General features: G+C 48.7%; 7 protein-coding genes across 7 annotated transcripts; 4 read left to right on the top strand and 3 right to left on the bottom strand.

The window, feature by feature from the left end:
• Positions 1-196: 196 nt before the first annotated feature.
• Positions 197-1145, top strand: F5Y00DRAFT_253344 (NAD(P)-binding protein; the record flags this gene model as incomplete). The annotated part of the gene is made up of 2 exons (XM_048010039.1): positions 197-480; positions 557-1145. The coding sequence occupies 2 exons, from the start codon at positions 197-199 to the stop codon at positions 1143-1145; spliced, it is 873 nt and encodes a 290-aa protein (XP_047864599.1).
• A 1026-nt stretch (positions 1146-2171) lies between these two features.
• On the bottom strand, positions 2172-5716 carry F5Y00DRAFT_262457 (Pkinase-domain-containing protein; the record flags this gene model as incomplete). Its single annotated transcript, XM_048011384.1, has 3 exons — positions 2172-2439; positions 2496-4268; positions 4326-5716. The coding sequence occupies 3 exons, from the start codon at positions 5714-5716 to the stop codon at positions 2172-2174; spliced, it is 3432 nt and encodes a 1143-aa protein (XP_047864598.1).
• A 4742-nt stretch (positions 5717-10458) lies between these two features.
• Positions 10459-13060, top strand: F5Y00DRAFT_84922 (uncharacterized protein). Its single transcript, XM_048014242.1, has 4 exons — positions 10459-11052; positions 11111-11271; positions 11332-11708; positions 11761-13060. The coding sequence occupies exons 1-4, from the start codon at positions 10778-10780 to the stop codon at positions 12928-12930; spliced, it is 1983 nt and encodes a 660-aa protein (XP_047864597.1). The 5' UTR covers positions 10459-10777; the 3' UTR covers positions 12931-13060.
• A 1937-nt stretch (positions 13061-14997) lies between these two features.
• On the top strand, positions 14998-17767 carry F5Y00DRAFT_84909 (ABC1-domain-containing protein). Its single transcript, XM_048014241.1, has 2 exons — positions 14998-15135; positions 15200-17767. Exon 2 carries the CDS (start codon positions 15291-15293, stop codon positions 17610-17612), a length of 2322 nt encoding a protein of 773 aa, XP_047864596.1. The 5' UTR covers positions 14998-15135; positions 15200-15290; the 3' UTR covers positions 17613-17767.
• On the bottom strand, positions 17768-19059 carry F5Y00DRAFT_84889 (DUF947-domain-containing protein). The gene is made up of 2 exons (XM_048014240.1): positions 18749-19059; positions 17768-18687 (listed from the first exon to the last, which is right to left on the bottom strand). The coding sequence occupies exons 1-2, from the start codon at positions 18920-18922 to the stop codon at positions 17923-17925; spliced, it is 939 nt and encodes a 312-aa protein (XP_047864595.1). The 5' UTR covers positions 18923-19059; the 3' UTR covers positions 17768-17922.
• An 81-nt stretch (positions 19060-19140) lies between these two features.
• F5Y00DRAFT_84877 (HAD-like domain-containing protein) lies at positions 19141-20601 on the top strand. The gene is made up of 2 exons (XM_048014239.1): positions 19141-19480; positions 19744-20601. Exons 1-2 carry the CDS (start codon positions 19453-19455, stop codon positions 20508-20510), a joined length of 795 nt encoding a protein of 264 aa, XP_047864594.1. The 5' UTR covers positions 19141-19452; the 3' UTR covers positions 20511-20601.
• Positions 20602-21064: 463 nt separating this feature from the next.
• Positions 21065-23142, bottom strand: F5Y00DRAFT_84861 (mitochondrial carrier). The gene is made up of 3 exons (XM_048014238.1): positions 22859-23142; positions 22520-22658; positions 21065-21908 (listed from the first exon to the last, which is right to left on the bottom strand). Exons 1-3 carry the CDS (start codon positions 22942-22944, stop codon positions 21264-21266), a joined length of 870 nt encoding a protein of 289 aa, XP_047864593.1. The 5' UTR covers positions 22945-23142; the 3' UTR covers positions 21065-21263.
• Between the last annotated feature and the right edge of the window lie 107 nt (positions 23143-23249).

Raw genomic sequence — 23249 nt, 5'->3', positions numbered from 1 at the left:
AATTTCCAGTGCAAGCAACTCTTATCATCTGTCCATTCTGCATTTATGGTCCCTCATGCGAGTATAAAAAGGCCAGTAGCCGTCTATAATACGGCAGTCTTGATCACACTATGACGAATATTCTATATCTCCTATCCGTGAGCTATCCTATGCAGTCTTGACTAGGACTACGTCACGCCCTTACCAACACAGCACCATGGCTACCAACGTATGGCTCATCGCAGGAGCAAGCAGCGGCTTTGGCCGTGCTATCGGCTTCGAAGCTCTGAAGCGAGGTGACAAAGTAGTCGCCACATCGCGTAACCTAGCCAAGATGGCAGACCTCAGGGAAGCCGGCGCCCTAGTCCTGGCTCTGGATGTGACTTCTGATGATGCGTCTATCCAAGCTGCGTTCCAGAAGGCCATCGATACCTACGGCAATATCACACACTGTATCAATGCGGCGGGATATGTGTTAGAGGGTTCTGCTGAAGAAGCATCGTAAGTAGAGATCATTTTCCGTATAGCTAGCGATTTGTGAGAAGTAAGATACCGATCCGCTGATATTTGGATATAGGACTCAGGAAGCATTCAACCAGTTCAACACCAACATCCTCGGTGTCATGAACATGACGCGCCACGCGCTCCACCACATGCGCCCTCGCCGACAGGGAGTAATCGCCAACTTCGGCAGTCGGTGCAGCTGGCAAGGCATTCCCGGATTAAGCTACTACTCCGCGACCAAGTTTGCCGTGACCGGGTTCACAGAGACGATACATCAGGAGGTCAGCCCGCTCGGGATTTCAGCCGTCGTCATCGAGCCCGGATTCTTCCGGACGGGAATTCTCCACGACGACGGCAACAGCCGCATCCGGGCTGCGAGGCCCCTTACGGAGGAGTACAAGGACACGCCTGTGGATGCGACGCGGAACCACTTCGATATTTTCGACGACCACCAGCCTGGCGATGTTATTAAGGGCGCCAAGGTCATTGTTGACGTCTTGACGCAGACGGGAGTCGCAGAGGGCAAGAAGATCCCTCTGAGACTTGTGCTTGGTCGCGATGCATTCGAAGCAATCAAGGATAAAATCCACAGCACCGAGGCGTTGATTAATGAGTGGGAGGATATCATTGCTAGCACAGATCACGACGATGTCAAGAAATGAAAATGGCGTTGTAATGCTACAGTCCACTAACTTAGTTACCTACTGGATATATATAGTACCGTTACCCTTATGCTCACTCACCTTCAACCTGAATTTAAAATATCCTGCCGTGTATCCCTTGCGCATATGCCGAGTGGCACAACATCATCGCCCCCTAGTCTGGATGCAAAAGAAGTCCCAGGCCGTGGTTTTGGTATTAGCGTAAGCACGTGCAGTATCACCCTACCCGAACTGCCGGGATGTGATTAGCAAAGTTTAACTTCCGGAAACGGCAAAAATTTTGTCCCCACACGGACCCGACCGAGTGCCGGGTATTGCCCGATTATGTAGGTGCTAGTTCCCGTGTCTGCCTGCCTACCTCCTAGGTACCTAATGCATGATATTTCCGAGTGTTACTAAATTGATATTATACGGGGCCTAAACAGTAGCATAAAGCATTGATTCGGTATCAACAGAGCCTCCCCAAATTTATTATCTCCTAAATATAAACTGTCATACTAGCTGAGAAAACTGTCGAAGATGCCACTGCATCATTAAAAGGTAATTTCGTAATAACCTTTTATGCCATTACAGTATATCTAACAAGAGCACTCAGCTGTTAGACAACGCAAGGTGATAAATTATAGGATTGATCTCATTATATTTCGCCTGTCTAGAGCGTAAAATACCACTCCTTTATACAGCACTCCATCAAGCTATCTGAGTGTATCCTTAGGATCTACACTACCAATGCTATAAACGCGTAAGCAACAACACCGAGCCTCTAGCTAGCAAATGAGGCTGCTCCTGTACGTGATAGGAGTCTCCATACCACGAATGATGCCCCAAATCAATCCCATACCAGAGGCTCCCTCTGCCTTATTTTTGTACACACCCACCTCTTACGGGGTTTTGGAGTTACATCTTTCGAAATATATAGCCCATTATCCCCTGTTGTGGGATTCTAGTCTAGACCTCTGTTATGGTTTCCTCACCATCTATGTTATAACTGGTTGACTTTTCTTTCGTAGGAGATGACGGGCTATCCTACTCTAGTGCCGTTTCGCTCGCTACAGGTTCGCCGGACTGTACAACATTGGAGCTTGAAGCTCGACCTAGTGTAGGTGGCCGCCCGTCAACATGCGGGCGTTTGCTGTCTCGTTGGGACTCATGGGTTGACGGTGGCCGTTTCTTATCCTTATCACGGCTACTGCCTTCTTTAGCAGCACGCCGTGCGTCTCGCTCCTGCTTTTCCTTCTCCCGGCGCAGTGCCTTCGACTCGAATTCGTGCCATTCGCCCTCGAGATCACGTAGTCTATGAATGGTTAGCAAGGTACTTACGATATATGAGTGAGGTGAATAAATACGTACTCAATAGCTTGCCTTGCAGGAGGCTGCTCTGTCGTGAAGTAAGGATGCTCCAAAACTTCTGCCGCAGACGGACGTTTCACTGGATCGTACTGAAACATGGCAGCAAGCAGTTCGAAGGCAGCTGCTGGAACTCGTTCCTTGTATTTCTCAGCAAAGAGGTTAGGCCGTCGATACCCAGGCCTCAGTAGCTCAAACCAGGGCATATCGATAAGTGCAGGCCAATCATTCTTATTCGGCGTACCGAGCACAGCGTATATCTTCTCTAGCTGGTTGATCTCACCACCATCTCCGGGGAAGATGGCATGGCGTGTGAAAATTTCCACCATGACACATGCTGCGCTCCAGATGTCCACGGCAGCACCATACTGCGTCTCGCCAAGTAATAGTTCGGGAGATCTGTACCAAATAGTAATAACTCGGTTCGTATAGTCGAGTTGGTGACGTTTTGCGTAGAAACGTGCCAGGCCAAAGTCTGCTAGTTTTAAGACGCCGTCACTGCTAACAAGTATATTAGCTGCCTTTATGTCGCGGTGCAGTACCCCTCGTTTGTGCAGATAATCTAGGCCTTCGAATATCTGTAGAGCAAGGTGCTTCTTTTGTGCCGCATCAAGTTTGTACGATGGATGATTTAACAAGCCCGTAAGGTCGTGAGACATATACTCAAAAACCATGAAACAATCGTTCTTCTCAACCATAACTTCCTGTAAGGTAACGATATTTCGGTGTTTCAGGGATTGGAGAAGCTTGATTTCCCGCACCGCGGTAACCGGGAATCCATCTCTTTCTCCTTCCATGCGTATTTTTTTCAGAGCAACAAGCCTCTTGGTATACACGTGGAGGCCCTTGAAGACTTTGCCGTATGTACCTGATCCCACAACTGACTCGTTGCCAGGCTTCCTGAAGAACACCGAATCTGATGCAGCGAGGTCTGTTGGTAATTCAGGCTTGGGTTTCAATCTTCGTTGTATCCTCTTCACCTTCCGCGTCCTTGGTAACTCAGGAGGAACTCGATTAGCATGATAATCCGACCTTGCTCTTGCAGAAGCGGGCTCCCTCGGAGTATCTCGAGGTAAGTCCCGATCCCGATCCCGGTCGCGCTCGCGCTGCCTTTCACGCTCCCTCTCACGGTCTCGCTCTCGCTCTCTATCCCGCTCGCGCTCCCGTTCTCGCTCTCGCTCTCGCTCGCGGTCTCGGTAACGGTCTCGATCTCGATCATCAGCGTGTGGGGGTGGCTCTTTTTTAGGAGCCGTGTTGAACTTTTGAGAGATTTCTGGCTTTGGGGTCGCGACAGGTGTTTTATTTGTTGCCTTAAATGCAAAGCTGAATTTTGAACTTGCAGGACCCGTCGGAGCTGAGGGAGGGGGTCGAGGCGGAGGCATCTGCTCATTAGTATTCTTCTCCAATAACGAATCTTCATTGTGGGTTTTTGATGCTCTAGACGCATTATTGTCATCATCTCTCTCTTCCTTTGCTCCAGTTAGATCTGAATGATTTGAAGTTGAATGCGGTGGACTATGGTGATGTTGAGGAGTATTCTCTCTGGAATGACTGGGGATGCCTCTACCAACGCCTGGTCGCTGAGCATTTTGAACACCCCCTACATTCCGATAATTACCTCGAGTAGGGTGTGAGCTACCTCGGAAGCTCCCTCTAGAAAAATTACGGTTGTGAGGGTAAGATTGGGACATAGGCCCGGTAGGCGGCTGAGGTGACTGGGCTGAGGGGCCGGTAGGAGGTCCATGACTACTTCGAGGACGCTGCGTAGAATACTGACTAAATTTGTGATGATAAGTAAATGATTTGGACCTATAGGAAGTCAGTTGAGCATACCTATGGGGTGAGCCTTGGCGTTGATTACTCCAAGCCGCTCTACCACTACCATACGGTGATTGTGATGTCGGAGAACCATGGAAAGATGAGCCCGAGTTAGGGCGTAGCGGTGAGCGGGCTGAGTGAACAGGCCGACGATCGTTATATTGAGAATTTCCGGGGCGAGTAGGAGGCGCTTGCGTATTAGGAGTACCTCGGTGCTCTAATCGCCTAGACATATTGACTTCGATGCTGTTTGCACCAGACGCTAACTGACCCCCAGGAGGGAATTTAGAGTCTTCACGGTGCTTGCCCTTTTTGCGAGAACGGCGAGATCCGCGCTCTCTAGGTGACCTAGGCGGAAAATCAGGTCTAGGGGGTTCAAAAACAGGAGACGACCGACGTGATCGTGAGCCGGCGTCCGATGAACCGTGGTGCTGTTGTTCAAGTGGACGGGGTGGCGAATGTGTACGTGAGAAAGATGACTGCCGGGAATTGGAACGCTGAGAACGACTGCGACCTCGGTTTTGAGAGTCTCCCCTCGGATGAGGTGGAGGAAGGGAAGGATCCTGTTCAAAATTATCTCCACGAGCCGGCGAACGACTACGATGGTGATTTCGTCGCGGCTCAAATAGTTCGCTACGGTCGGCACGCCTAGAGTGAGACTCGTTCTCGTAAGGGGGTGAGAGAGAACGTCTATGAGAGGATGCAGGAATTGAACTTTTCGGCTGATCTCTCTCTACCCTTTCCGCCCGTTCTGCTCGACGTCGGCGGTCACGTTCACGCTCGCGCCGAGATTTCTTGGGCCGCGAAGGTGGAAAGGGGAGCGGGCTTCGGCTCCTCCGTCTTTTTCTGGATGTTGGCGAAAAGGATCGGCCTCTAGCACCGTGACTCGCGTAATCGTTACTCCTCGGACCGTGTCTAGGAGACGTAGGTATGTTGCGGTGCCTACTATGGTCCCGCAAAGGGCGATCCTTGACCTCGCGAGAGCCGTCGTCCTCTAGGTTCCTATTTCGATCTTGCGATCGACCACGTTGATTTACATCGGACTTGTAAAACCTATCGTTCTGCCGCGGGAATGGTTCGTCGCGCGTATTCCCAGTCCTGACACCGTAGCCTTCTCGGCGGCGGGAAGCGGGTGACTGAGATCGCGATGCAGGTGGCCTAGAGTGGGAATTGATAACTGAGACTCGACGGTCTGAATCAAATCTATCTCGATCCCTGCGATCGCGAACGCGGTCGTGGTCGTCGTTGTCATAACCTTTATTAATCTGATCGTGTTTCATCGCAACATCTCGAGAACTGAACTTGGATCCAAATTTGTTGTTTGGAGCTGAAGCTGGCGGTGGTGATTGAGGACCAGGCCTGCTGGGGTGTCGATGTACTACTGGATCCATGTCGGCATCTCTCATTTTAGCACTAACTGACTGCATTGATTAGTGCCAATGCCAGTGACAGAATACCGCTAAACCAATGCCAGCCCACTGAAGTCAGAAGAGAAGGAACGGTAAAATTATGTCGCCGAAAGACATGGGTCAGGCCACCTCAGCAGCCTCAGACACTGAGAAAGATGACCGATAAGTGGTCGATAAACGTGCGCGGGTGCCTTTTTTTTTTCTTTACCCTTGTCTGCCCCGCAAAGCCGAATATTGGATGCGATCTTTGGGGAATAGGTGATAGAAAGGAGGGTTAAGAACGGAGGTATTGAGGAATGTCGGGATTTGGGATTTGAGTGGTATGACAGATTCGATAATGAAAAAAAGAACAAATGAATGCAAGCGAACTTGATCTTCGTTAGTTTCAATATCGGGAAGAGTGTAATGTTGTAAATGAGCCGCGGTGCTTTTGAAGGTTTTCCCCGTCCAGAATTTCTGGGTCGCAAAAGCTTTGGCGTTTCTGCCCCGGGAGCCTTGGAGCCTTGCGGCACAAATTGTCACCCAGCCTAACTAACCCCAGTGAACCGGGGACATAGGCAACGATAGGGCACTTACTAAAAGCACCTCCTCCACTGTTAGTACTGTTGAGCGTACCTCCTACCTAAACCTTCTATCACCACTATGACCACCGCCACCTAAGTCAGTCTGCACCTAAGTAGACCGCTGATGTCCATGGGGCAGGAAAATTGTCAACTCTTGGGTCAAAGATCCAATTTTAGTCCAGCCCCAATTTTAAGCACTGCTCGCACCACCGAGACAGCAGACAAAGGATATCAGCGTGCAGGTCGCCGCAAGAGCAGCACACTCGAGTAAAAAAGGTCTCGAGTGTTTTGGTCGAGACCGATCAAACACCTGGAAATGTCTCAGCACTTCCAGGCTTTAGCGACTAGCCTAGTAAGAGTGACTAGGCGAGTCAAGCAGTAAGATAAACCAGGACATGCTATCTACGATGATCTGTGCAATCTAAATATCATCCCACCCTTCAAACCATAGCCATTCTTTTGTTTTGTCGCTATTCCAATTCCTCACCTAACATAAACAACCAATATATTGTCAGACACAACGCAATCCATATAACCTAGCTGTCTGTATACCAGATCCCATGCGATATCCTGAGAAAGGCTTTTTCTTCTTTGTCGTCCGCCGACTCTGTTGCCTCCAAGGTTCCGTCGTAACTTGACGTCATCTTAGAACGGAACTAAAGCTAGATCCTTTCCCAGTGAAATTAACAGTGAATAATTATTAGGAAGTCGTTTATTGAGCTGCTCAAACAGATGGTTGGCTCGGACTTCGTCGATATCTGCTTGAGCAAGAACGTAGTTGGAATAAAATCGAAAGGCTCTGAATCATACCGCAGGATGATTTTCTTCTCTGGACCATTATTGCTTTGTCAATATGCAAATACCACATAACAGGATATTACCGCTGAGAGCTCAGTTCTTTCCATGTAATATGCAAGTCTGATATGGACCTTGACACAAGAATCCGGATGCGAAGAAACATAGAACTATCTGATACTTCTGGAAAGTAGGAGCAAACCTAAGTTAGGTCACAGGATAATGGATATCTTGGTCTCTCATCTCTAGATGAAGACTACCTGTCAGATGGCTTCATTGAAACGTAGAGCTGCCACGATAAAGGTCGGTATAGCCAGATATTGGCGACGCAGCATGGCATCATTACGCCTGCGAATAACTTGACTACATCCGATTAAGGTAGTAGAGAACCTTCAATTTCTTGGAGGGTTTGGAGATGTTATAATCTGGCGGACTGGTAGATATTATTCCCTCTACCGGGTATCGATGGTTAAGACATAAAGCCTTGCAGCAATCTACGTTGCGCAAAGCCCCATGGAAATGGACGCCATACTGAATAGGAGGTAGATATTTCCCCTTCATCTAGACAGGCATGGGTCTGAAACTGAGATCGTGAGTTGAACTCGAGGCGTAGTTGAATAGGAACAACTGTGGGAGACGAAAATTCTCGAGCGAATATCGACAAGTATGCTAGAAAGATGCTAGGAAAGAAAGTCGCTACTCCGAATTTCCGGCCACGATTTCTATCTCAGGACATGTTGCGAGAGAGGCAAGTGTCGAAAGAAAGTGTGATGGTTAGTCCGTGGTTGGCAATTCGGTCAGACCCACGGTCGCATACGGACATTCATGAGGTCAAAACGTTGCCGATAGTAAGCAAACGATGGCAGGATGTTTCATCCATAGCTAAGAAGGTACAGCGAGACAAGATTCGACAAACAAATGCTATAGGCGCAGTAATGATTGACTTCTAGGTAGAACATCGTCATTTGTAAAGGTGTGGTGGTGTGTTGTCAACTTGGGACACTGGGTTTGGAGAAAGCGGGATTCGGTTAAAGAAAGCCAAATACACCGTGTTAATTTTTAGTATATGGAGCTTGGCACACTGTATAAGTTTATTACGTAATTCACCCAGCAAAGTCTATATAATTGTGTACCTATTACCTAAGCTAAGCTAAGCACCTGCCGGATATTGAGATGACATAACAGAAAACAATTAGAGAGGTAAAGCGCAAACGTAGGGCATCCTTTCTCCAACCTCTCTCCTATTCAATCTCCGAAACTATACCATGATCATCCGTCTAGCTACGATTGGTCCTTCTAGCCAGAAAATGTGATATCGAGGAAATGCCACCATTCCCGTACTTTTCGTACTAGAAGGACCAATCGTATCTAGTCATGATCCTCATCATCTCGGATCGATATTGTTCCTACCAACCAAATCCAGTCTCAAGAGCCCAGCCTCAAGAGCCCAGCCCCAGGTTCACCTACTTAAATCTGCTTGGACACATGGAAGCTACCCCGCGACTTACCCAGATGTGATAGGAGTCCGGATGGCATCCTATTCTCCGGGTACTCCGGGTACCCATGAAATTCCTAGTACAATCACTAATACAATCACTAAGAAACACGGCAGTATACTATGCCTTGATAGTTTTCATGCCATAAAACCTACCTGGACTTTGGATATAGCATTAGTTACATAAAACCGAGCCTTCTTAAGCCGAGCCTATACTCATACCATTAGTCAATCTGGTAAAAATAGTTCCACGTTTCATTACTAACCATATAGTTAGTAGGGATTGGATTTCACCGAGTCAACTATACTCTTCTAGAGATGGGCGACACGCCGACTAATCAACTTCATAGGTTCCCGTCGAAGTTGGGTCTCTAGTCTTAATATAGATCTAGAAGTTTCCTCTCGCAGAATTTTCAACTCATGTCTGTTCGTCTGAACAATTATCGGCAGAATCCCACGCGTCAGCCGTTTCTTGTATCACACCCGCAGCGATTCGCACAAGGGGTTCCCATCGCCCCCATACTATGTTGTCCAAGCAGACTATCTCTTACGAACAACGCTTCAGACTCCAGCCAGCCTCTGGGGAAAAGGGGTTATAGGGTTACTATGTAGATTATACTTTAAGTTGGATCTTGATGTTACTGTTATGATCGACCATTATTAAGTCGGACACGATCGTATCGCCTCTATTTCCGTCAGGGTACGGAATATAGGTCAGTGTCAACGTACACTACGAGCTACCAAAGCAAACTAGCACCCAGCTACGACATGATGAAGTTAGCCAAGAAGAAGATGCGAGGGTGAGATACCATTTCCTTTTCGTATTACTGATAGGCCCTGGATATACGTATGGACTAGGGGTCTGCTTCGTTAGATCGCAACACGATCTTTCGACTTCATCCTCACCTTCGCCAGTAGAAGCTATTCAGAAACCCGCAGACCCGCCATGGTAGGTTTATTTACCACGCCCAGAAACAGGCGCAGAAACATCCAGCCGCGCGTACTCCAGGAGCCTTCTGGATATATGAAATCTGCAAGTGAGATTAGTGGACAATACGAAGAGTTTAGAACCTAAAGGCGTCTGCGTAGTATCAAACCCTTCAAAACCATCCACCGATAAGGTCCAGAAGTTGAAGTTGAAGTCAGAAAACATGTTACAGGGGTGCGTCTGGCTTATGTTCGGAAGGGTTTAACCCCTCAGCCCCTGACAGCGGCAACTCCCAGACTAATCTTGATTCGGCTTCAGTCTTCCTTAATGAGGCTTAAGCGACCCTTAAGTGGCCCGAGCCCCAACCTCATTGCGATAATTTAGCGAGACGACAAGGGACGTCGAAACCACTACGCGTTCCATCTCTGCCTCATCTACTCTTACTACTCAATGCTTTCTGACAGCAGCCGGCCATGCAGCCATGGCGGATCCTCCCTCTCTACCTGGGTACACACCATTATCATGGTTGCGGATTCTTCGAGAACGGGCCAACCTAGCTCGAACTGGTATTGCCTATGTACTGGGACCCTAGAAGTTCATAGGATCTCGTCCGAAAGGTACTTAGATTATTCATCTTAGATGAATCGATATAGCCAGTAGGCAGCCTCACTAGTGTGGGCTCTCGCCGCCATCGGCCAGTTGTAGCCAATCGCGAATGTTTCTATTTCCCAGTTTGGGCTGTACAAGCACTGCATACATAGGATGATGACGGTGCCTACCCTTGATCGATCTTGCAGAACAAGCCGTTAGTCGAACACGGACTTGGTTGGCCCGCGCGGAACTGCTACCCTCGGAGTAGTCCTCGAGGTGCCTGTCTCTTATTATCGATTTCTTCTATGCATTCTTCTCATTTTGCCATCTCCTCTGGAGGAGACTTGTGGCCAGGTGCGCGTTCTTCACTTCACCGGTCTACACTCGTCTGTGGCCGTCACCATCTTTTCGTTTCTCTTCGTTCAGGCTTGACCTGATAACTGCTGGTTCAGGAATTGTTTTTCCTAATTTCACGAGCTGGCTCTTTGTATAGCATATTTTTATGTTTGCTTTGCATTCCGTTGTCTTTTCATCTCCTGTTCGTCAACGAACGTCACACCGTAATATCGAGCGCGATCCCGGCATATTCTCTTGTTAGATGACTTGGCTACAACGACAGGCGACTCTTTGGCCCGAAGCCCTCGCCTGATATTGACCAAACTTGGGCATAAGCCATCTTAGACAACATGGATAATTTTCACGGGTTCAGTAATATGGGCAGCGGCTGGAATATGAGTTCATTAGGCTATCCAAATGGATTCTCACAAGCTGCTTATAACAGCAGCTCGACATCGACATTTAATGTCATTAATCAGTTCAAGATCATGGCCGCAAGTTCGATACGGCAATCAACAATCATCCTCGCCGCTTTCAATACTGTATCGGCTTTTGCAACGGCCGCCGGCATTTATTATGACTGCTACACAACAGCGAAACGATCAAGTCTAGAAGGCAAGCAGAGGTAAGCTATTAGACCCCCCAAAACAGATCATGAATATAGCGCTTACGACAGTTATAAGAGTCAATGTTTTCCGCTGTGTTCAAGCACCCGTGACGTACCCCTTTTTTCTATCTTTAGGAATCACGATTCAAGGCATCATATTTGCCGTCTCTCAGTCATATGGCTTAAACGATATATTCCTGCCCGGGTGCTCTTTGATATCACAATTTATGTGGCCTGGTATGTAGTACTCGATACGATCAGAACATCGATAAGACACCATACTAAACAATTATTCAGCGATTTTCATTGTACCTTATATACAGCTTGTCTTCGGATTAGAAGTTACCATTCGAGCTCTCAGGAGCAAACCTTTCCTCCCGAGACGCAAGTGGAATGTTCCGATCTGTCTCGCCGTGGTCGGGGTCCTCTTATTGACCACCGGTTTGGTCGGTTATTTCATTCGGCCTCCCCCTTTCTGTTTTGCTTCACTTTTCTGGTTTGTAGCAAGATGGGCCGAAGGCGGCTTTGTGGTGCTGCTCATTATCGCGGTGACTTTAGCGATCTGTACCGTCATCATCTTCTTAAAATTAACACGGTACTCGACAATCGAGGAGTCCGAACGGATCAGCGCTTCTAGGATGGTGTACTTCCTTGCTTTAGCATTCGTAACTAATGTAAGCACTTGGCGCCGTATCATCGAGGTATACACGTACTAACTAATCACAGGCCTTAATCGTTCCGTTCTTCGTATCTCTCACCTTTGCGAATCCTATGGAGGATAGTGACGGTTCCGGGTTAACATTATCCATGATTGCAACTGTCGTGGCTAACGTTTCGGGGCTCACAACCGGAGGCCTTCATCTGTTTCTTCGATCCAACACCATTGCTACGATCGGTTCTAGCAGCAAACTGGCCGAATACGAGCGCCAGAAGTTGAAAAATCAGTATGAAACCGAAGCGGCAATTAGTATGGATTTTAACGGTCACATGCTTAAGCCAGTATCGGGTCCTGGGTCTTTCTCGAAGGCAGAAAGTCAGGAGTGCCTTGTGGATGAGAAGAGCAATGACATGGAACGTGGTGAGGGCTCGTACTCGATAGATTCCCCGATGTACAGTCCGATGAAACCAAATCCCCTAAGGTCCAATGCGGCATTCGCGACCCCGAACTTTTCTTTTCCACGAGCCCCAGAGCCCGTTCAAGTACCTACCACTCCTTCGGCCAATTCACACAACCGAAAACCATCAGCATCTTACACACTTTTTCCCAACAAAAACCAAAACACCGCCTCAGTTGCATTATTACCATCAACTGCCTACAATCCTAACCCCCAGCCAACATTTGCCGTGAATGGGCTTCCTCCTGACGATTTGGATGAGCTACTTCGACCACCCCCGTCAATCCGGACTTCTTGGGGCGGTCATGCTCGAGACTCTTCCATGAGCTCATCCACAACAGTCCAAATAGGCATACGTATCTCAAATATCGCAGATATCGGACCGATAAATAGCAAGGATTCCACAGATACTGGAAGAGTATATTCTCTAGACTGTCCCCGGGACGAAGAGTTGAATATTTATCGGCCGAGCCCTCTCGCAACGTTCAACGTATCAAATGTTACACCGCCACAGAGTTCTTATTCGAGGGATTCGAGAATGAAAAATCTCCCAGCATCGCCTGTCAGGTCCGAAGACGAGAGAAGCGACTGTACCTTAAATCCGACAGTTTACGATCCGAACAGTCCTACGAAAGCGAAGACGCCAAGTCCAAGGGGGGTCGGTTTCAATGTCCCCCGTAGGACAAATACCACGCCCGTACAGGGCACGTCAACAGAGCTGCCGCCTCGAAGTCGTGGCAATTCAAGTAGCACTGCCAATAGCAGGCCTGATTGGATCTAAGGTCTATCGGACAAGCGAGCACTATATCGCCCGCTTTTGAGGTTATAGACAAAAGGATAAATCGACATGTACTATTAGAACCCGTGTTTCTTACCCAAGAAACTTTCACCCCCTCGTTAACTTTCCTTCAACGTTATCCTTTCTTTATAGAGGCATGATGAACTCCATCGTTCTCTCATACCCCTTTTTCCCTTTGATTCGATTCTTCTACTGAAAGGCGTTGTGGTTGGTACGATACCGAAACAGACACTAGGCCAATATGCTAGTTCTGATTCTACAGCAGGATAAGGATTGGTGGGTCAAATATCATGCATATGCAGGCGTCCATCAGAAAGACGGGAGTCGCCTCCTATCTTTTTATTCATTCTCGGGTGGTTTCGCGATGGCACGGCCAGCGCCTGTAGTCACTATCCTGTGTGAACTAGTAGGGAATACTGTACAATGTTGGGAGAGGGTGTTGCATTTCCCAATGACTGGATGACAAATCAAGATCATGACGGCGGCGGAATACCACGGGATAAGGGCCTTAAAAAGGTCCTGCGGTATAGACGGTAATGGCTGCCGTAGATGATTTAGCTAGAAAGACGCGAATGTCCTAGATTTTCTACACCTCTATAACTTCATTTGGCCCGATATATCCTCGTGATTTGTTCTGTGACGTTATCGAACATCCTCCTGGGCTGACCTAGAAACGTAGCCGAGGCAGGGGACTTCACTCTCAAATCAAATCATTAGTTCTATTAATGATCCTAGTAACATTGATACGTAATCAAGCCGCCGTCCATTTCGGCTGTTTTATAAACGAGTTCCAGTACCTACGCCGTTGGTACAGGACCATGACACGTACCGTGAAAATATATGGTCGGATATGGAAATGGAAACGAGTGAAATTCCCGTTCAGCCGCTACCAATTGAGAGATGGCATATACTTGATCCATAAACCCAAGGACTCCGCCACGTATGAGAGATACTAAAAAATAGGGGTGTTATGAACATTATATACGCTGTTATTGACAAGATAATAGTTATTTTCTCTAAGCCGGAGGATCCGTTAAAGGGGATATTCTTCTTCTTCATGACGGGTCTCCGCTGGACAAGGGGTTGGGGATTATGCTAATGATTTGCAATGATTTATCGCAATAACTCTATATAAGAGCTCATCCTAAATGGCTATATGTATAGAGTTATACCTATAAGATAGTAAGGTCACAATGCGGAAGATACCGGTTTTTTATTACCTCTTATCATATCCCTGCCTTTAACGGACTTCGGATGAGAAGCATCAAAATCCTCCTATCAACTTACGAATCAGACGAATATCATCTCTTATTCATCTAGAGTGCCCATAATGCCCTGAAGTTATTCAGCATGGATGACATTGGTTCCAAGAGAAATTGGGACACACACAATGCCCGTACGGATATTGGCCGTTTAGCACCCTGTACAACCAACTGAATGTAAGATTTTACGCTTTAACTGGTATTTACCGATCGGGCAGTGTCAGAAAGGTGATACTCCCGAAGCCAGTCATACGAGGCCCACATCTCCTTAAACAAGGGGCGGATACACTCTTGGTCACGATAGCATATTTATGTATGTACACGGTATTTATGGCTGCACATTCCCACAGATTCATAGGGCCTAAGATATCCCCGAAGGCCTAAGCTTCAAAAGAAGCTTGTGGGGGAGCAGGATTAACTGGATGGTAGGTACTTTAGGGGTTTGATATGATGCCTCTGTAGCGGATATGAGTACAGCAACAATAATTATTTAACTTGATGGCAACTTATAGGTTATACTAGGCCGCTATTCTATCGCCTGCACAAGTAAATTTAAATAATATAATTCGTAATCACCTAGGGGTATGGAAAATATTCTGAGCGAGAACATCATCATAAGGCGGCCTTTACCTCCTGAATTTTTTAATCTGGTCAGTTATAACTTATACTGACACTTAATGTTTAAATTTTAAGATTAATAAGCAGGTAAATGCTTGAGAAAATAAATATATTTTACATCATATTTGTATTATTTATTTCATTTTTCTGATCTCATATCTAACACAAATTTGATCTTGTCGGAGTTAGACTTCTAGGTACGCCCACAGGCAGTTACTTAAGGTACATACACCTAACCTACGGGCACCTAATACCTAAAGGGAAGCTGTGTCAGCCACAATGTGGCGGGAGCTTAGACCAATGTATTGTACGTACCCTCAATTTTTTGAGCTCTTTAGAATCAGTGACGTCTCAACTTCACTCTCACTTAGCACCAACCAAAACTTATAGAGGTGGGAATTAAAGGAGAGGGCTAGGATGAGAGCATGAGGTAGATATCTTTTCTTCAAAAAAGTCGCCCCTATGAGGTTCGCGGATATTATTATCGACTTGGCCGCTGTCGTCCAAGCGTCTCGGTCTGTTGCATCAAGACATATAGAGCTCCGAGCTCGACAGATCGACCGCTATGGCCGGACCTCAAGTATTTTGCGGTCTTTGAGAGAGAAGAAGTCGGGCACTTATCCTATCCATCCGGAAGCATCAAGCGTTGCTGATGCTTCGGTTAGTGGTGATAAAGAGCCAACCCGTGATGCAATTGCTCAGTCCGACTTAACTACAACTCAAGCCAGAAGTATAGAACCTAATGCGAGGGATCCTCCGTTAAGGAATATACAAAAGGATGCTGAGGATATTAGAGCCTCACCCTTAGACCAGCAAGACGTCTATAGGAACCTTTCTCGACATAGTTCACCAAGTGACGTGGCATCCAACCAGCACTCCTCAGTGGTGCGGCCGGATCAAAGTGCAATCCTAGCCCAACTGAGGAAAAATGCCGAGGAAGCTGAAAAAAACATCCAGGTCGAATTAAGTCGCACTTCTCGGCCCCATTTGGCAAAATCGGGCGCCGCTTCGAGCTCCGCAGTTGGAGAAGATGTTCCTCCAGATGTGGATGTAAACGTATTTCACACGAATCGAGGCTCACAAATATTAGAGGGACGAAAAGATATGCTACGTGCAAATCGGCCTAATATTGCGGCTCCATCTCCTGGGTGGTTTAAGGATTACGGTCACGGACGGGTGAAACCCCACAAAGAGGAGACTCAGGCATCGCCTCCTATTGCTGAAATTTCAGCAACACCAGGGGACCCGGCGGCGAATGAGAAGGCGACACATACGGAAGTCAATACTGATACCCTATTTGCTAGAAAGGAACCTATAAGCCAGGAGGCTGAGAAGGAACACACTCAGATGGTTGATGAAATTTTGTCCAGAGCAGAAATAGAGACAACACCGGACGCAACAGCTGAAACCGAAGCCATGTTCAATGACGGGTCGACAAGACCGGCCTATGTTCTCCGGGAATCCAAGGTACCGTCCACTCGCCTGGGCCGATTATGGAACTACGGGGGGTTAGCCGCCGGAATGCTAGGCGGTGCCATCACCGAGGGGCTTAGCAGAAGCCTCGGCGGCGGCGGCAAGGGCTCGGTGTTACTCAGCTCTGGGAACATGGAGCGGCTCGTTGCTAAGCTATCCCGGATGCGAGGCGCTGCGCTGAAGATGGGCCAGCTGATGAGTTTTCAGGACTCCAAGATGCTCCCCGCCCCCATTCAGGAGGTCCTCCAAAGAGTCCAGGATCGAGCCGATTACATGCCCGCGTGGCAGCGTGACCGCGTGCTCACGACCAGCCTCGGACCCGAATGGCGGGAGCTATTTGACGATTTCGAAGACAAACCGATAGCAGCGGCGTCGATTGGCCAAGTGCACCGTGCAACGCTTAAATCTACGGGCGAAAAGGTGGCTGTTAAGATCCAATTCCCAGGTGTTGCCGACTCAATCAACTCCGACTTGGACAATATATCTATGCTTCTAACCGCCTCTAAGATGCTACCTAAAGGGCTATATCTTAACAAGACGATCGACAACGCACGAATAGAGCTAGGTTGGGAGTGTGACTACGAGCGGGAGGCACAGTGTGGGCAGCGGTATCGGGAGCTTCTGGCTGACGAGCCGGACGTCTTCGTCGTGCCCAAGATCTACGCAGAGGCCTCGGGGAAACACGTTCTAACGATGGAGTTTATGGAAGGAGTAGGTGTGACCCGGAATAAGTCCTTCACGCAGGAGCAAAAGGACTGGATTGGCACACAGATCCTGCGGCTTTGCTTGCGCGAGATCACCGAGTTCCGCTTCATGCAGACGGACCCTAACTGGACCAACTTCTTATACAACGCCGATACCCGGAAACTTGAGCTCCTCGACTTCGGTGCTTCGCGGGAATTCCCAGAGCACTTCGTCACTCAGTATGTCGGTCTGCTCGCTGCCGCCGCACGTTCCGACCGCCGCACCGTCCTCGAGCTATCCCGCAGCCTAGGATATCTTACAGGCCACGAGAGCAAAACCATGCTCGACGCACACGTGACCTCGATCCTGACACTGGCCGAGCCGTTCCTAGACTCTGCGCCCCAGGTGTACGACTTCAGCGACCAGACCATCACCGAGCGCGTTAAGGCGCTCATTCCCACCATGATCCGCGAGCGTCTGAGTCCTCCACCCGAGGAAACATACAGTCTGCACCGCAAACTAAGCGGTGCCTTCCTGCTCTGCGCTAAGCTGGGCGCCCGCGTAAGGTGCCGCGAACTGTTCGAACAAGCGATAAAGAAGATGGATGTAGATGCTGTTGTACGATAGCGGATATAAATGTATCGATCGGATAATACCCACCACTCGCCTCTGTATAAACAATCTAGGTTACCTACCTAAAGTGATAGGTATTTCGCATGAAATGGGGACAACGGAGCATTACGGGGGTAGATAGAATTGTGGGAAAATGGTATCATTTTGTTTGTAGTCATAATAACTACCATAGACCGCAGGTCGCGGGCTACGTATGTATATGTTATATGCCAGACCAGACCCTCCTACTCGTAACATCAAATCCCCTTTCATCATCATCATCACCACCACCATCGCCTAATATATCCATCCATCCATCCACCCGTCATGACCTCTCCCGCCTCTCCATCGGCATATCCCTCCTCTCCTTCGAAGCCAACTTCTTCCTACGCCGCTCAATCACCCGATCAACCTGCTTGCCCTTCAGGCCCGCAAACCGGTCGACGAGCAACTGCTTCTTCTGCTCGCTGCGCTTGAGGTAGAAGGGCTTCTTGCCCTGCTTCACGAGCTCCTTCTCCCGCCGCCGGTGCTCCTCGAGCAGCTTGCGCTCCGCCTCGCGCGCCTGCTGCGCCTTCTTCTTGCCCTCCATCGAGGCCAGCGCGCGCTTGAGCTCCTCCTTGGCGGCCGCGTCTTTGGTCTTCTTGGCGGCGGCGCGCAGCTGGGCTATCTCCGAGTCGCGGTATTCGTCGAGGAAGCTGTACGCGCGGTGCAGCCGCTCTTCATCTACGGGCCGGCCTTGGACCGCGGCGGAGAACCGTGGGTCGCGTGCTACGGGCTTGTGCGTTGCGATGACTTCTCGCCGGCGGGTGACTTGGCGTTTGCTGGATTGTTCGGTGGGGGCGTGCTTGTTCGTGCGGTGTGGCACGGACGGTTTTCCTTTGGACTCAGATCGTGAGTCTTTGTGTCGCTTGTTGTTGTCGTTGTCTTCGTTATCTTCGTCCTCTTCCTCTTCTTGGCCTTTGCGCCCTTTCCCTCGTCGCATACCGGGGAGAGATGCTTGAGCTTTAGCTAAGGCGCCGAATGAGATCTGTGAGGCGGCTGCTGATGGGTCTTCTACTTCGTCTTCGTCTTCCTCAGATGAGGAACCTGACTATAAGATTTATTAGAAGTTTGCTCATCGGTTTCCATTCACAAGTTTGTTTTTTTTGTACCTCATCGTCATCCTCTTCCTCATCGCTCTGTGCTTCGGAACCCTCATCCTCACTGCTCTCATCTCCTTGGGATTGGTCGCTGGGGATCTCTTCTGGTTCATCTCTTCTCGCCCTTACACGACGTTGTAGGCTTACGAGTGGCGCCTTGCGCTTAGAAGCTGATATTCGTTCCATTTTGGTTGGGAAGTTTATTTGGATCTGTCAAGCTTCCGATGTTGTATGTATGTAGGTACCTTGTATGTACGTACTTCCATGTGAATGATAGGTACAAAAAAAGTGGCGGCGATAAGTCGATAAGACGATAAGGCGATAAAACGACACCAATTCGTTATCGATAAATATTTTAGGCCCCACCAAGCGTCGGGTCGCACTTGCCTTCGTGCTGCCTGCGCGTCGTTTTTAATTCACAAACATCTTCACTTCTTCATCGATTCGTGAAGAAATATTTGCTACGACGTTTCCTTCACCCTTCATGTGGCACGTTACTAATGGTAATGTGCTGCATAGCGTAGCGAAAGTGTCTACTAGGCTCTTGAAGCCTCCCCTTAAATACCTAGGCTTCTCGGCTTGTCGATCCTCAACCGTCGCAACACGTTCGGCATCCCCCCAACCTAGACACAACTCACCAGACCAGAACAAAGGAACCCGCATCATGAGTTCAGGAGACTGGGGATACCAATGGGGGTATCCGCCCCCTCTCCCTTATGGGTCTTTTTACCCCCAAACCTATGGGTATGTCCCTATATACCAACAAGGACAAATGCCACTACAAATACCACCACAACCACAACCGCAACCGCAAGAGCATCTTCAACCTCAACTTCAACCTCAACTTCAGCCGCAGCTTCAGCCGCAGGCCCTCACACCATTCACACCATTCACACACATCGCCGACCCGCCTAACGATACTCCTACACCACCCCCCGAAACCGACTCTCCTCCCTACTCACCGCCTTCCTTCATAGGATCTCAGGCATCTCGCTCACAAAGCCCAGCAATCATTAACGGCAATGGCGCAAAGCCGGGCAAACATCCCAAATCAAAGAAATCAAAGAAGGGCAGGGACGATAAAGTCCAGCCATCTGCGGCGTCAGGTGGTGTCCCAGACCCAACTCCAGAGTATCTGAAATTGGCAGCGTATCCGCCCTTCCAGTTACCTCACGCGCGCAAGATCCTTGTGGTTATTGATCTCAACGGAACGCTGCTGTACCGACCTAGCCGACACAACCCTACGGCTTTCGTAGAGCGCCCCCATGCGCGCACCTTCCTGCGCTACTGCATCGATACCTTCAAAGTAGTTATCTGGTCTTCAGCAAAGCCAAACAATGTGACTAGAATGTGCGCGCAACTCCTGACACCCGAGCAGCGTTCACGTGTCGTTGCCGTCTGGGGAAGGGACCATTTTGGTCTAACGCAAGAAGACTATTACCAGCGGGTTCTATGCTATAAGCGTCTGAGTGCACTATGGGCTGACCCCGAAGTTGCAGCTAGCCATCCAGAGTTCGCAGAAGGAAAGCGCTGGAGCCAGGCTGATACGGTCCTGGTGGATGACTCAATCGAGAAAGCGCGTACTGAGCCGTACAATATCATCCAAATACCCGAGTTCAAGGGTGATGCCACCGAACAGGGCTTTATCCTTCCCCAGGTGCATGACTACATCAATGAATGTGCGCGCCAGGCTGACATTAGCACCTATATTCGTAATCAGCCCTTCAAGACGGTTCCGGGTTGGCAGCTTCTCCCTCCTAACCCGGTTGAATGAAGAGGGAAGGAAGGGAAAATAAAGGGAGAGAAGTTAAGCAGAGAACTTTCACTCTATAATCAGAGGCTACCTCCCCATATGAACCTCTTCCGAGTGGGTGGATGGTCAGAAGTTTAGTATCAGAAGCCTTGCAAAAAAAGGCATCATGAGAGGAGAGGAGAAACGAGTGTTACTCTGAGGTCTATATTGCTTTGCTACAAACGCACTGCAACAACTCTTGTTTAATAGATAAACTTTTGATCTCGCACGACGAGTGTCTGCCGTCGCGTTCTTCTGGAAAAAGGATCTTGTCTTGATACCCCTTCTTGCTATGGCTAAATTTTCTATTGCAATGCAGGATAGTGATGGTATCCATCAAATGTAATTCCGAAAATCGTGAAGTTGCTTACCTACCTAGGTTGTTATAAGAATGTGAACTTTTTTATTAAGAATGGCTGTCTTCGTCTCTCCCGGGAAATAACATGGGCAAAGACTAGTCGAACAGTACCTGTCAGTCTTCAAATCCAGAAAACTAACTTAACTGACCAAACAGTTAACTTGTCTAGTAAAATATTGCGTAGGTAACTAGCATATCCAGTGGCTATAACCTAAGATATGATCAGGACCTCTTCTTGGCTACCTTTATTCGCCTATCTAAGTCTATCTGTTCTTGATATCTATGACTAGAGGTTATATAACATCAAGCAATCTACGCTATAGAGTAGGTATACAAGGAGCAATAACGCTAATCTAGACACATCTAGGAGTTTGACGTTACCCAAACACGCTCTTCAACAGCTTAAGCGCTTGTTCATTCGCCGTAAATAATATCCCACCCGCCATAACGGTGCGCCCAAGCCTCATCACAGTCCCACGCCAAAAACCCCTAACGCCGTCTTCGGCGTAAATAGCACGCACACAATCCATCGTGCGCACCGCACGCGCCTGCTGCGCCTTCGTCTTCACCGTATCGAAAGGCTGCGTGGCAAGCGTAGTCAGCGTGCCGGCAAACGCGCCGTTCGCAAAACTAGCGACCGCGCCATCGACCTGGATCCCGTGGCCGCGCTCCCAGTCCTTCAGCGCGGCGTACGAGCCCAGCCGGAACCCAGTCGTGCCGACTTGCTTGAGCGTCGTGGTGGTGTACCCGCTGTACAGGGCACGCACGGGGCCCTGCTCTCGCCACAAGGACGCAATGCAGTGCGCTGGCGACCGGAAGCGCTGCGTCGTCCGGGCGTCGTCTATCAGAGCGGTTTTTATGCGCTCCGAGGGCGTGACGATGGCGGTAGACGCTACGACGCCGGTTAGCATGCCGGACGCGATGGACTGCGCTGTAGTGGACCGGTGCGTCGCTGGGTCTTCGAAGAGAGACCGGATGCTGTCGAAGGCGACGAAGCGCACTGCATCTTTGCCGATGGAGCCCTACATGTTGGATGAGTAAGTTACCTATAGATCAATAGATGGGCATATCTAGGGCGTGTATGTATGCACGTATATGTGTGTGATAAGGAATAGAGAAAGGGTTGATACATGTAAGTCGGAGATATTGCTCCTAGCGAATGTACATCAAAGCATGTGAATGTCTATCTCAAACGAAGAGAAAAAAAAATAGATTCTCCTCAAGTACATCCATATTCCCTCTATCATAAGATATCGTGTAAATCCCATATGTCCACTGCCACTAGCAGAAAGATGTTAGAACAGACGATGACCCGTGGGGTTTAAGCCCCCTATTACAACCGTATACCTGTCGAGCAGGAAACACGAAGCCGTTGAAACAGGCCTCGTTCGACACTTCTATCAAAACCCATCCTTCATAGGTGCGCAGGCAACCCCTGGATTACCGGGAAGTTTCAGTACCAGCATAGCCATCTCCAGTAAGGGGTCGGCAGCTGGTCTTGGAGCAATAAGAGAAAAAGAAAAAAAGGGGGGTGCAACCCTCCCAAACAGGTAGATAAACGCGAGCGGATAGATGGATAGATGGATAGATACTAAGGTAGATAGCTAGACAGAGACAAACATCAGGTACATACCACTATCATAGTCGAACAGCCTTTATACAGCGCGCGCAGGCCCTCCTCCCTCGCCACCTTGGCAACGACCATAAACGGGTTTCTAATGCCCTCATGGCCGTATAGCTGCACGCGGGTCTTTGCGAACTCGAAGGGGTATCTGTGATGATGATGTTAGATTGTTAGGTAGTTCACATGGCGAATTGCCTAGCTTGGATATGCATAAGAGGCACAGTATAGTATAGTACAGTATATGTAGTACGAGGTGATACAATATATGGAGTGGGTAACTAGAGGAAGAAAGAAAAGTACACAAGGATCAATAGTAAAGAAAAAAGGGGGGAGGGAGGGAAAACCCACGTGCAGGCCGACTCGACACCCCCCGCGATGCCGCCGGCGACCAGGGACAAGACCGGGGAGGTCTTGCCGTCCGCATCCGCTACCATCTCTCTTTTTTCTCTTTTTCTTTTTTTTTTCTTTTTCCCGCTCTTCTAGCGCCTACGGCGTGTGAGGTATGTATGTATAAGTGAACAGACAGACAGACAGACGTACCCCTCCCCTCTCTATCTGTGATTTGCGCGCAAGCAATGTGATGATAATGTGATATGTTGATGGCAGACAGATAACTAACTAACGTATTGGAAACCCGCAGCTAGCGGCGGGTCTATAGGTACCTGTCTGCATACATTAGGTAGGTACCTACTAAGGCATTAAACCTAGGCATAGGCGATAGGCGACTTACATACTATGT

Source organism: Daldinia vernicosa (genome assembly GCF_022497035.1).
Source record: "Daldinia vernicosa strain CBS 139.73 unplaced genomic scaffold F5Y00scaffold_25, whole genome shotgun sequence".
Classification (NCBI taxonomy): Eukaryota; Fungi; Ascomycota; class Sordariomycetes; order Xylariales; family Hypoxylaceae; genus Daldinia; species Daldinia vernicosa.
Note: the sequence above shows the minus strand (reverse complement) of the source record. Positions and strands in the feature narration are given on the sequence as shown.